This window comes from Budorcas taxicolor, chromosome 3 (assembly GCF_023091745.1).
Source record: "Budorcas taxicolor isolate Tak-1 chromosome 3, Takin1.1, whole genome shotgun sequence".
In the NCBI taxonomy this organism is placed as follows: Eukaryota; Metazoa; Chordata; class Mammalia; order Artiodactyla; family Bovidae; genus Budorcas; species Budorcas taxicolor.
The window spans coordinates 99,265,283-99,279,345 of record NC_068912.1 but is presented as its reverse complement, the minus strand read 5'-3'; the positions used below and the strand labels follow the sequence as shown (position 1 = coordinate 99,279,345).

Sequence of the window (14,063 nt, the reverse complement as noted above, 5' to 3'; positions counted from 1 at the left end):
ACAGGTGAGTAGGAGAAGGGAGCAAAAAAGAGGTAAGAAGCCTAAGAATGGGTGAGAGAGTCTGATGAGCAGGAGACAGATGAGATCAACTGGCAGCCAAGCAGGTGGAAAGAGGGAAGTAGGCAGAGAGGCAGGCAGAGGAGAGCAATACGAAGATAAGATGGCAGGAAAGAGTCCCTCAGAACTTGTCCTTGTCCTTGCAGATCTTAAGTGAGACTCTTGAGATGCAGGTGGATCCCATTCTTGGGCTTCATTATAATTTCTGGTATGAGGCAGGGAACCCTGGAGGGATCCGGTGACAGCTCAAAGCGAAGCAAGGTCAGGGCCACGGCCACCTTCAACTCATTCATGGCAAACCGCTTCCCAATGCAGTTCCTGTGCCCAGGAGGGAAAATGAAATGAGAAATGGTCTCAGATCCTGTTCTGATCTGGGTAGGCATTGGCCACTGACCAGAAACAGGATATTCAGAGCTGTCTTCCATGTGGCCAAGCCCTGATCCCTTTCTTACTAGTCACACTGAACTTGCCACCCAAGCCTTGGTTCATCCTCTCCCTGTGACCTCTGACAAAGTCCACCTCTCTAAGGACTCCTAACTCCTGCTTCTTCTCTCACCAGAAAATCCTGTTGGTGAGGGTCAGCACTCCTAAGTCACAGAGTCAAGTCAAGTGAATCAGGAAATGTGAAGTAGAACTTTGTTCACTGGCCCACAGGCAGTTTCTGGTTTCAGGTTGGGCAGGGCAGTGTAGGGGGTAGGGTAGGCCATACTCTCAGGTCCTTGTCATATATGGGGAAACACAGGGACCTGAATCTCCAGACAGGACAAGACAGGGTTGTCTAAGGAAGTCTAAATGGCAACAGGGAGGTTTCCTGGAGAGGTCACAGGTTAGTGACCCTGAACCTGCTGGATCATTTGCCTCCCAGTTGATGAACTGGCCTCCTGTGTCCCCTCAGCTCCTCAGTCAGTGTGCCTCTGGAACCTTCTCATTCTAATCCAGAAATGACCCTCTAACCATCCCTTGGGCTCCTCAGCTGTCCTTTTCGGTCTCCCTACTTCTTCATCTTCTAAAGCCACAGCATCTCCAGGCCTGCTATGTTCCCCATCACAGGCAGGACAATTCCCAGTTCTTCAGCTGCATCACAACCCTCTCTGGATTGTTCCTCACTCATCTGGGGTCTGTCCAGCTTCTCTTCCTCACTTAGCTCCTCTTAAGATCCCTTCCCCACACCTCTTTCAACCACAGGCTCAAGGCTCAATCCAGTGAACACCTGTCCTCACCCCTCTGCTGACAACACTCTTTCTTCCCTGGACCCCAAATACCATTAGTATTAACCCAAGAACACATCACTTGTGTCCTGTCCCAGGACGGTGCCAGGAACATGGAACCTTCCACAGTCTGCTCAATGAATGAATGAATGAATGAAAGAGTGAAAGAAAGAAGGAATGACGTCTGTCTTGAATAGAGGTGGTTTTTTTGGTTTGTTTTTGTTTGTTTGTTTGTTTGACCATGCCATGTGGCTCATGGGGTTTTAGTTCCCCAACCAAGGATTGAATCTGGGCCCTCTGCAGTGAAAACAGAGTTCTAACCATGAGACCACCAGGGAAATGCCAGAGTATTTGTTTCTTGATGGTGAGCTCTTAAAGTTAGGGACAAAGTCTTCTGTCTCAATGTCCCCAATTCCTAGCCTAGGATTCAACACACAGAGACAGGCTCAATAGTTTTCTATTTAAATAAAGTTAATTGAATTTTTAAAAGATGGAGTAAAAGTAAATATTAATTCTGACCTAGGAATCAAGCTGCCTAGTACTTCTTATCCTTGAATGGCAACCGAGGACATGTAGACATGTCTACAAGGAAGAACTGAATCCTGGCACAAACCAAATCCTAGAGCAAATTCTGGAAGACAGTTTGACTCAAACCTGTTCTGGGAAGGTTGACTCACTAACTGAAAATTTCACAGAATTGTAGACTCAGAAAAAAACTTGTTTCTACTAAGAAGCTCAAAGTTTATGGAAACTAGTATTTCAGCGCAGGATTCTAGCAGCCTGGGAGGATTTTCCAAGCAGCTGATAGAGAGTGCTTTTGCCCAGCTCACAGCTCTTTCAAATATGCTCTATGTTTTACATGCCAGGAACTTTTAAAATGCATGTGTCCTATTCAAATTAGTGGATTTTTCTCTCGAAAGCACTTGACTGTCTCCTTTCTATACTTTTGCCAGCTTGGACTATTGGACTCAAAGTATGGTATCATGAAAAAAAATCCCAAATCACAGGAAAAGTTTTGACAACTGGGGAAATTGTCATGTGTTTCAGACATTAGTATGCTGTCAAGATGTCTTTTGGACAGACCACAAGACAAAGTGAGGCACATTCGTATCAAACTTTCTTGAAAGGCTGCCATAACTTTTCCAGTGTATGGCTTCAATAGTTGAGACAGGTAGGGCGTCTGAAAATGGAAACATGCAAACTACTCAAGATTCAACCAGATGGAGAATGGGGATGTAAGTAGAAAAGGTGTAACTGAGAAGATGTAGAATAAAAAAATCCACCCTTTAAATTTTGACGACTGAAATGGATGACATGAAATTTAATATTTAGTGAGTAATTCTCATTTTGTAGCATCATCATCTTGCAGTGAGGAAAACATTACAATACACTAAACTTTTAAACAACACTAAAATGTTGCCAGCCATTGAGAAAGAGCTGTGGGTAGTCTGCGGTCTGCTCTAATAGCTATTTGTCTTTTGGACAAAAGACACACACTTCTATCCCAACTCACCAACATAAAAGGCATAACTACATGCACCACATGTAAATGTAGACAGTCATACACATCGAGTGGCACCCAGTGACACCCACTGTCCCAAGTACAGAGGCCTCACCTGGATCCTCCTGAGAAGGGCAGGAAAGCATGGCTGTGTTGATTAGAACCCAGTGCAAACCGAGATGGGTCAAACACCTGCAGAGAGAGCACCAGGGCCAGGACAGGTGGGGTCAAACTTCTTGCCCAGTCCACCAGGGGACAAGACTCTCAGAGTAGGAGCAGGAGGAGGGGTTGGTGTGGAGAGAGCATCCCATCCCCTTCTTTCATGGCCATTGTACCTCTGGATTCGGCCACACCTTTGGGTTGTGGTGAAGTCCATAAATGGAGAGGGCAACTTTGATTCCTGCGGGAAAGGGAGGAAAGAGAAAAGCCTGATGGTCCCCATGGAGCAGGGGGCAGGTGTCAGCACAAAAATCCAGGGAGCCACCATGAGAACCACCCTCCATCACTCTGAATGAAATGATGTTCTTGCAAGGCAGATGAGCTGGGCATGACAAAGCACATGAGCATGGATTAGGAGTAGGTAACCATGTAAAAGAAGGCTTATACAGGGAACTCTGTTCAATGTTACATGGCAGCCTTGGTGGGATGGGAGTTTTGGGGAGAATTGATACATATATATGTATGACTGAGTCTATTTGCTATCAACCTGAAACTATCACAACATTGTCAATCAGCTATACTCCAATATAAAATAAAAAGTTAAAAAGAAAAAGAGAATTAGAGGCTTACCTTTGGGACCAAATCATATGACAACTCACATTTATAAAGTGCCATCCTGACCCTTGGGGAATGTGAATTAACTCAACCCTCACAAAGCCCTTAAGGAAGACACTCATAACCTCAGGTGCAGATGAAGTACCTGAGCCTCAGAGAGGTTAAGGGTTGGGTCTATGATCCCACAACTAGGAGGAAACAGTGCTGGGATTCAGACCCACTGTGAAGTGAGCCAGTGGGTGGCCTCCAGCCATGGCAGGGCTCTCAGCCCTCATCATCAGCTGTTCTCTGCCATCCATCAGAGGGCTTCTCAGAGACCGAACCATCTGAGCCATGGCAGTGGAGTCTCTGAGCTCCCTCCTTTACTTAGACACCATACGGAAGAACCACGCCTTCCGCTGCTTCTGTCTGCTTTTCTCTGAAGCCTTCACATCTCAAAGAATTAGAATTTTAAGCTCCATTACATGACCACATTCAAGTGAGCATTTTCCCCTTGAGCTTTTGCTGTGTTCAAGTTCTGTGTCAAGCATTTCACACACCTTATCCTAACTACAGAGTAAATAATTACCTTAAGGTAGATACAATAGTCATGTCATTCCACAACTGGGAAAGCACATGTGGATTTCTGGTTTACCACGTGGTCCTACAGAGTGCTTAGCTGAGTGGTGAGGTGAAGTTCATACCTGCAGGTAAGGAGCGTCCATCAGGGAAGGTGATGGGCTTGCTCAGCTCTCTGCTGATGGCTGGTACTGGTGGATAGAGTCTCATGGCCTCCTTGATGCACATGGTGGTGTAGGGCATCTGGTCCAGGTGGTCCCTGAAAGGAAGCCCATCTGAGGGCAGGCAGGACTGGACAACCACGGATTCTTTCAAGTTCAGGTAGGACAGGGTTCTTCCATCTCCAGGACACTCACCAGGTGATGGAGGCGCCATCCCCCAGGAGGCTCAGGATCTCTTCCCGACACCTCTGCTGATGCTCGGGGTGGGAAGCTAGAGCATAGAGGATCCAGGAGATGCCACTGGCTGTGGTGTCATGGCCCCCAAACATGAATGTGTCCACCTCGGCACGGAGGTCCTCGTCAGACAAGATGCTCCCATTCTCCATCTGTGGAGGCAGGGCCAGAGTGCAGGTATGCCCTTCCTGTGTGCTTCTGCACAAAGGCTCAGGCCTCTCCTGCCCACACTCACTCTGGCAAAGAGGAGGATGTCCAGGAAGTCCAAGTGCCTCCTGCTCCTCACCTTCTCCAGCTCTCCCTCCTTCTGCAGGTGAGCCTTCCTCTCCTTGATCACTGCATCTGTCCCAGAGCAGTGGTTCCAGCCAGAGCTGAGGACTCTGGGGACCCATATGCAGCCCCACCATAGCCCCATATGCCCCTCAGGCCCAGTCTGGGTGCCAGGTGGATGAGGTGGGTGGCACTGGGTGAGCATGTCAGGACTGAGAGCTCCAGCATCATCTACTCTAGGCAGCAATTCCCACAGTAACACAGCCCAAGGAGGCTCTGCCTGAATGCTGCTGGGAAGGCGGGGGGGGGGGGGGGTCTCACTCAGTCATCACCAACCTGGTGACTCCTGTAACTCCCTGTTCAACACCTGACACCCTGAGCTCTGGGTTCCCAGTCCCTGCAGCTGGTGCATGTGTGCCAGCTCCTGAAGAGGAAGCAGGAGTCTGGGCTCTGCCTGAAAGGCCAAGGTCAGGCCCTTTCACATGAGCCTGATGAAGATTGGGGAGCAGCCCATGAAGAGGAGAACCTGTGTATTGATGGGCGAGCCGGCAGGCCTGGTGGTTCCAGTGGCCTTCACGGGTCAGCCTGTAGATGAGGTCGTTCTGGTAGAAAACATTCCTCAATCGGGACAAAAACATACTGTTGAGGTTCTTAATGGCCTGGATGTAGGACTGGGAGTTCCTGAAGGGAGAGGGTGCAGAAGAGACTGGAGTTGAAGGAACCTCTAACTTGGAGAGGGAGTGGATCTCTGGGTGGAGGATTCCTCAGTCAGTGGGGACAGGCAGCACTGAAGCATTGCCATTTCTGCTTCAGCCTCTGAAGCCCTCAGTATTTATAAGTATCCTGAGGGCCCAGGCTTCTCCCTTTGTTGTGATCATGGACTTGACTGTGGTCCATGTCTCTCTGCAGAATGTTACTTTTTGTGCTGATAAGCATCCCTGCTGATCTTCCTGCCTCTCAGGTAAGTCCTCCCCAGCTGGTGAGAACAGGACCCTGCTCTTGAAAGGGTGTCACTGACCTGTTATTCCTGATGCTGCCCTGATGGCTGAAGGCACACTTCATGATGGTGTCCAAGGTCATCAAGGAGATGTCTCCAAGGATCTCCAGAGATGAGTCCTGGCTGACGAACTCCTCCCACTTGTCCTGTGGAGGGAGGGTGACATGGACCTTGCTCTGCTCCCCCAGAAGGCCTGTGCTGCCATGGCCAGGCTTTCTTTCTGTCTCCACACCATCAGATGAGATTTCCTCAGTTTCTAAGTGGTTATGTTTTAGAAACTGGGGGCTGTAACACACAGGTGTGTGTAAAGTGATGCTTATTTTCTCAGAATCTTTGCTATATAATTATTCATATTCTCTCATAATATTCTGAATTAGTTCTGAATTTTATAAATAATTTATGATGATAAACAACTTTTTGAAGGCCAAAATGCAGTTTCTCCGGAGACATAGGGGGAATATTTTGTGTTCTGATATTGGACCTGATCAGGTGATGTCCAAGACTGGTAAGCAAATTTCTCAAGGCAAGATAGAGCATAAGAGTACAGTACCTGTGCCCTCAAGAAAGGGACATCAGAGACATCCTTTCCTTTCATTCATCAAGCATCAGCTGAGACCAACTGGTGAGAAATCAAAATCTAACTGGTGCTCATGCAACAGGACTCAGCTCTGTGAATGTAGACTTTGTCCCATCTTCTCCCATGAAGAGTTCAACTCCATGCAGGACTCCTGGGCCCCATGCCAGAGACTGCTTGAGCAGCATCCTGGTATGTCTACTCTGCCCCTGAAGCTGTCATTGCCCAGGCCAGCCAGGGGCAGCTTGGACTGCTTTCGAGGGGCATGACCCCTGCTGTATTCCACTGCGTTGAAGATGTGGAGATGGGAGAAGAGTAGACCCTGAATACACCAAGGCTCTGTTTTCTCTTGTTGAGGAGCAAATTGTGTATCCAAGCTGATGCCTGCATGCTCCTCTGTCCAACCCAGGTTTGGAGAGGGCTGTCTCATATTAAGTTCTGAATATATCATTCTGGGAGGCTGTGTCTGATTGATGTGTGAAGGACACAAGTATCTGAGAGTGGACTTTGCCAGCTGTGCTGGATGTGAGCAGGTACAGGTGACCAGGGATGAACTCACCAGCATCCCTCGGACAGAGTCGGCCATGAGACCCAGGTAGGGCTTCAGGATGTCATGATGGAAGGCTGGGGTCAGCATCCGCCGGTGCTGGAACCATGTCTCCCCCTCCAACAGCAGCAAACCTGTCCCTGGACCACAAATGGCTGTGTATAGGGGTCAGGGAGCCTGGATCAGAGGGGCAACTGGGTACAACTTGGGAACCAAGGGTGTCAGGAGAAGGCACATCATGGACGAAGGCAGAAAAGGCCATATTTTCTATTTGTATATATAGAATATAATATATATGTATAGTATATTTCAGGAATGTGAATTTCCAATATGTCTGTCCATAGGATTTGAGTGAGATAGAGGTCAATAAAGGTAGGGGAACAGGCCATAAAGGACTTATCTAGAAGTCACACTGCAAACATTGGAAAGGACTGAGAAGTGATATGGAAGAGGCTGAACTTCAGGAGGGCTCTCTACACCATTATGAAGAATGAGGGTTTTATTGGAAGAAAAGAAATGAGGCTTGATTCAGAGATGAGGATTATGACAGGGTGCTTGGCACCTGTTGTTCTCTGTGAGTCAGAAAGTCAACTCTTGGTAAACCTAACTGGGAATGTAACAGAGTACTAGTTTAGATGTACTTACCAATCCAGGGGGCCAAGAATCTGTAGACATCATTAGACTTAGGATCTGAAAGGTAAGGAAAGCATAACAGGAGAGTGGACTGGACCAACAAGGCAAGCAGCCCCCAGAGTAACTGTGTTCCAGACCATTGGTTGCCTTCCCTTCCTGATGCTTGTCAGATGGCAGTCTGTCTCAAGCTACCTTCCACTTGCCTCCCATCCCTGACTCTATATCCTGATCATCACTGTTGGTCTAGGAAGGCAGACTCAGTGTTCCAGCAGTAGAACACCCACCAGACTAACACAGTGAATGGGCAAGAAATATAGGCTCTGTTTAGTGCCCCAGGGTAAGACAGAAACCTGTGATTTCCCTGCAATATACGATGGTATAGCCATGCTACGACCAGGATAGGCAAATGCAAGTCAGAGTGGATAAAAAAAATTGTCTTTTAGATCTGGGGCTATTTACACAAACATTATCTAAATAGGGTTAAAGAAGAAAGAAGGAAAATACGTGGCCTCAACCAGCTGTTTCGATTTTAGAGTAAGTGAACAAAGTTCTTGTCCTGGAATATGGTCTGGATGTTTGGATGGTAGTGAGTTTGGGTATTGATGACTGAACTGCCTGTCTCTTCTGGAATTTCAGACCCAGGAGGATGTACACAAATGGGAAAGAGACTCCAGCTGGGATCCTCTTTTCTTTTTTTTTTTTTTAACTTTATTTTAATTTACAATACTGTATTGGTTTTGCCATACATTGACATGAATCCACCACGGGTGTACATCCTCTTTTGTACTCACCAGATCTCCCCAGGACCACCTTCATGTAGTCAGGGTCATAGACAATAAGGTAAGCATTGTCCCCCCACATCCAGCGAGGATAGGCACAGGGGAATTTCTCTACCCTTTTCAGTAGCTCTTGTAGGTCATTTTCCTTTGAGCACTATAACAGAGAGCAAGATCAGTCAGTAAAGTGTCCCCTTTAGGATCAGTGATGGGAGCGGTGCTGGCGACAGGAGAGCAACATGGAGATAGTTCTAGATCTATCAGCAGCTATTTAGGATTTTGGAATTGCTTCAGAGAAGCTGGGATCTGATCTGGATTCCTGCTCTCTTGCAGTGACTTGGCCTAAGGCCCAATCTTGGCTTCCAGATGGATCCTTTCTAGGCCCTCACCCAGAACTGCCTTTAGAATCTTTCATATAGTAGATGCATGATAAATGTTTAATAATGGACTCCATGGTGTACCAATGTTTTTCACAGGCTTATATTGGAATTACTGGTTAAACCATGCTGGAGAAGACTGTTCAGAGTCCCTTGGACAGCAAGGAGATCAAACCAGTCAATCCTAAAGGAAATCAACCTTGAATATTCACTGGAAGGACTGATGCTGAAGCTGAAGCTCTAATACTTTGTCCTCTTGATGTGAAGAATTGATTCACTGGAAAAGACCCTGATGCCAGGAAAGACTGAGGGCAGGAGAAGAAGAGGGCAACAGAGGATAAGATGGTTGGATAGGCATCACTGACTCAATGGACATAAGCCTGAGCAAACGCTGGGAGATAGTGAAGGACAAGGAAGCCTGGCATACCACAGTCTATGGGATCACAAAGAGTCGGACATGACTGAGCGACTGAATAACAACAATAAATTAAGTTTAAGTGAGGTCATTAGTTATACCCAAATCCAATTATAACAGGGAAAATGCAGACACAGGGACAGACATTCAGAGAAAGAAGACGAAGTAAAGAGACATGTGGAAAAGATATGATTTACCATCTTTACCAGGAGAGAGTCCTGAAACCTGCTGAAGAAATGAGCCAAATTGATTTTCAGCTCCTGTCTCTAGAACTGTGAGACGCTAAATTGTTTTGTTTCAGCCATCAAGTTAGTGGTACTTTGTGGCTGGCCTTATACACTATTGGGGCTTCCCAGGTGGCACTAGTAGTAAAGAATCCACCAGTGAATGCAAGAGACGCTAGGGATGTGGGTTCCATCCCTGGGCTGGGAAGATCCCTTGGAGAAGGAAATGGTAACCCACTTCAGAATTCTTGCCTGGAGAATTCCATGGACAGAGGGGCCTGGTGGGCTACAGTCCAAACAGTCAGACATGACTAAGCAACTGAGGACTTACACATTATTAAAAGTATGCATGTATGTGTGCTAAGTCGCTTCAGTCATGCCCGACTCTTTGTGACCTTATGGACTGGAGTCTGCCGGCTTCTCTGTCAACAGGATTTTCCAGGCAAGAATACTGAACTGGGTTGTCATGCCCTCCTCCAGGGGATCTTCCTGACCCAGGAATTGAACCCACGTCTCTTCCATCTATTGCATTGGCAGGCAGGTTCTTTACCACTAGCACCACCTGTAAAGCCCTATTACAAGTATAGGATTGGCCGAAAAGGTAGTTCGAGTTTTCCATAAGATGGTAGAAAAAACCCCAAAGGAACTTTTTGGCCAACCCAATAGGTAATATTCAAGGCAAATCTGTTTAAAGGAGAGATTATTACTTGATTCGGTCTCACTGAAGAATGAGGAAACCCATGTAAAGGATATATACCCAGGTGAGCTCCATTTAAACCCAAACCTGTTGACCCCAAGATGTCCCTCTCCAGGGTTCCCAAGGCTCCTTAGGTGCCTATATTGTCACATTTCAACTCAATGTCCTCCCATCCAAGTACTAATCAGGCCTGACTCTGCTTAGCTTCTGAGATCAGATGAGATCAGTCATGTTCAGGGTGGTACGGCCATAGACTCAATTCAATGGGTAACATGTTGACAAACTTCCCTTTAATATCTTTCATCCCTGTGTTTTCAGAGTCAGCATAGAGCATATTCATAGCGATTATGCCTCACTTTTCAAAGTTTCAATGGACAATAAGTTCATGAAGAAGGAATGAGTACATGTAGGAGTGATGAGAGTTTAAATACAAAATTCTGGTCGGAAGTGTCAGATAGAATCAGAACAAATGTAAAAAAGAGGGAAGCAATATCTGTTAGACCAGCAGAAGTTGAGAGATGATTCAACACCCTGAGGAATATTAGTTATGTAAATAGAAACCATCTACTACTGAAACTACGTATCATCCAATGACCATTAGTATGACGAGAAAGTCACCGGAGGAAATTTCAGTTGTTCCTTATAACAAATCCTAGCTCAGAAAGGTGACAACAGCATCAAACAAAAGGTAACAATTTCCCTGAATCAATAAATAAGTGGGAAGTCTCTAGTACAACAACTTGCATGAACAAACTGAGTTTTGGTTATCTCTCTGGAGCTGACATTATTTCCTCTGTCTTTGGCTCTACTCTGCTGAAAATTGCTTGGCTTCCTTCTTTGAGAAATAGAAGCTTCAGTTCTCTGCAATACCCTACCTCCTAAGATTTGTTCAGTTCACTGCCACTAATGAGCCCCTCTCCATGTGACCCCTCTCCTTGTTCTGTGCCATCCTCTCCAATCAGGGCTAACAGAGCTCCCTGGTAGGCACTGTCCCTCACCAGCTAGCAAGCAGCTCCTTTCTGTCACTCCACATACTCTGGACCTAACATTCCTTTGTGTCAAGCTCTGTGCTGGGTACTAGGGAACAGGATGGGGATCATATCCTCAGCCCCCATAGAGCTCACAGTCCAGGGGTTTGGAGGATGGGAGCTAAGAAGTAAACAGATTCTGTTTAATGTTGCAACTCAAGTGCCAGTACTCCTTACCTGGCACCATCCTGGAAATCTCACTCATGCAATTCAGCTACTAGTTTTTGCATTGAAATCATCAGCCTTGAAAAATCCCTCAGCCTCAAGCAAATCAAGCTGGTTTTGTCCTACACCTGATTTCACCACCACCGAGTAGGTGAGCCTCATTTTCTGTGACCTGACACCATCTTAGACTCCTGTCTGTTGTCCCCACACACAGTGAACCCACAGGGCTGATCCATCAGACTGACATCTGTGCTCCCAGGTAAGCTCAGGACCAGGCAGGGTGGGGAGGATTGAGGAATGGGCAGGGAAGCATCTGGAAGCCTGTTCTGTGAGGACAGCTGAAGGTGCTCTGCCTGGAGAGTGGGGAGACTCAGGAAGGAATAGTCGAATAGTCGTTGTCCTCAAGAGGCAGGGCTGCCAGGACAGCCTGAGATCTCCCTAAGGAAGAGTGTCTGACAGACCCGTGAACACCAGCACAGGTCCTGGGAGGAGTGAGCTCCCTGGACAGGGTGAGTAGCCAAGACCTGAGAGGTTAGCTGGGTTCTTTTGTGAGGTCGTGTGCTGGTCACACAGCAAGGCTTTGTCCCATGGACTAACTGACCATGCCCAGGCCCTAGAGCCCTAGTCCTCCCTTTCCTCCCACTCCTCCATCCTGCTGCATCCTACCTTAAAGCTGTGCCCACAGAGCCAGTGGGAAGGAGGAGACGGGAACTGATGAAATACTTGGAGCAGCCACTGTCTACGCAGGTAGAACTGTACTGCCTTGAGCAGAAGCAGAACCAGGCTGAGCAGAGATACCACCTGCAGGGGCCCAGAGACACTGCCCAGGGCTCTAGTGAGGCTCAGTGCAGAGACACTCATGGTACAGTGGGTTCTGGGCTGCTGACTGTTCCTGATTGTGGCTGACCCCTCCTGAGCACCTAACTTGGTCTGGGAGGATCTCCCCGCCCACCTGGGGGAGGGTGAAGGTGAAGGCAGAGCTCAGACCTAGGCCTCCAGAGTTAATTAACTGTAGAAGATACACCTTGGGTGGGCCCTGCAAAAAGTCATGGAGATCAGATATAGAAAGAAGAGCAAGGGATGAAGATTTATTCTCGTCTCTCACTCTTATTTTTTCATGTTTATCTCCATTCAGGCAGTCTGGCTCCAGAGACTTTGCTGTTAACCACAAACTTAAGAGATGATTATTGGGTTGAGACTCTGGTCCATACATAGCAGCCCCCAAACTTTCCTGGGGATGTTTCAATTTGATCTGTTTTCCAATGTTTCCAAGTAGCTGTAGAATATTTCCGGTTATCAAGTCTGTGTACTGGCTTGAGTGCAAGCTTCACCATCTTCCAGGTCAGCTTTTGCGGAAGAGTGTTAGATAAACCATGTGGTTAGATGTAGTAGTCATTGAAAATTATGTTTATGAAGATTTTTCAATCATCTGAGAAAAACTTATAACAAAGTGTCAAAGAAGAATGTACAACTGTCTGTAGAGTATGAGCTTAACTCAGAAAAATTGTGTCAGCTGTGGTCAACATTTATTAACCAATAAGTGTTTTTTCCATTTGTTTGGTACCCACACAATCCAATCAAGGATGCCTTGAAGGTTGTTACTAGGCATTCTATGTCATTATACTTTCCATAGTCTGGAACAGAGGCTTGTGCCCTTACTGATACCCAATAAATACTTACTGATTGGATGAATGAATGCGGGATGGAATGAGGATAACTTTGGATTGGTTTTATCACCATCTTGAACAAACTGGGTTCAGTTTTGGGTGTCATATTTTAAAAAGGAAATTAATATTTTTATTCCGGGATGCTCCCTGGTTCAGCTTATAGGGAACAGAAAGGTGGAAGAGGGGGCAGTCGACTACTCCCTATCTGCTAGAGTAGCCTCCTCCTCAACTACACTATCCCCAAGGTGGCCACTTGAAGCAATTACTCCTGTGGGCAAATCGTCCCAGATACTTATTTCTGGGTCTGATAAACTTACCACTTCTTTACCACTAGATGTTATTTATCCCAATTTGTTCTTAGAAAAAAATAATTTATTGAGGTAAAATTCACAAATTATAAAATTAACCATTTAAAAGTACATATTTCGGTGGCATTTAGTACATTCTCAGTGCTGTGTAATCACCACCTCTGTCTAATTTCAGTTTTTCCATTGCTTCAGCAGCAGAATCCCTAGCCATGAAGCAGTTTCTCCCACTCTCTTCTGATAATCCCCTGGAAACCAGCAACCAGTAGTTTATTATACTGTTTTTACTTTTACTCCTCTACAAAAACTGAATCTGCCAGATAGAGGCCTTTTATTAAAAAAAAATAAAAGACTTATTGGCATGTAATTTATATACTATTTAGTTCATCCACTTACCATAAATGATTTTTGATACATTACATCTTGTTTTTTAATTAGTAAAATATATGTAATATAAGGTTTGTACTTTAACCATTTTAAAATATGCAATTCAGTGACATTCATTATATTTACTTATGTGCAGCCATTACAACTAAATATTTCCAAAATTTTTGCATCATGTCAAACAAACTCTGTAGCCATTAAGGATTAACTTTCCATTCTGCCTTCCCAGAATCACTGGTAATTTCAATCTTTCTGCCTCTATGAACTGAATTATACTAAATTCTACACATAAGTGGAATCATACAATAATTTTCCTTTTAAGTTTGGCTTCTTTTACTTAACATAATGTTGTCAGGTTTCATCCATGTTGTAGCATTTATCAGAACACCATTCCTTTTTATAACTGTATAATATTTCGTTATATCTAGCTTCTCAGATGGTGCTAGTGGTAAAGAACCTTTCTGCCAATTCAGGAGACATAAGAGATGTCGATTCCATCCCTGGGTCAGGA

The 14,063-nt window shown here is 45.8% G+C and overlaps 1 protein-coding gene across 1 annotated transcript; it reads right to left on the bottom strand.

The window, feature by feature from the left end:
- Positions 1–206: 206 nt before the first annotated feature.
- LOC128044409 (cytochrome P450 4A11-like) lies at positions 207–12,057 on the bottom strand. Its single transcript, XM_052636596.1, has 12 exons — positions 11,863–12,057; positions 8,306–8,447; positions 7,527–7,571; positions 6,894–7,021; positions 5,782–5,906; positions 5,290–5,444; positions 4,729–4,835; positions 4,455–4,645; positions 4,224–4,357; positions 3,102–3,166; positions 2,882–2,958; positions 207–375 (listed from the first exon to the last, which is right to left on the bottom strand). The coding sequence occupies exons 1-12, from the start codon at positions 12,055–12,057 to the stop codon at positions 207–209; spliced, it is 1,533 nt and encodes a 510-aa protein (XP_052492556.1).
- Positions 12,058–14,063: the final 2,006 nt, after the last annotated feature.

Bases quoted from the DNA above. Each gene is read 5' to 3' on its own strand.
- LOC128044409 (XM_052636596.1), bottom strand. From the start codon at position 12,057: ATGAGTGTCTCTGCACTGAGCCTCACTAGAGCCCTGGGCAGTGTCTCT. The intron at 5,907-6,893 runs GTGAGTTCATCC...CTCCCTCCACAG, and splicing joins ACTCTGTCCGAGGGATGCTG to GACAAGTGGGAGGAGTTCGT. The intron at 2,959-3,101 runs GTACAATGGCCA...CTCTCTCTGCAG, and splicing joins AGGTGTGGCCGAATCCAGAG to GTGTTTGACCCATCTCGGTT.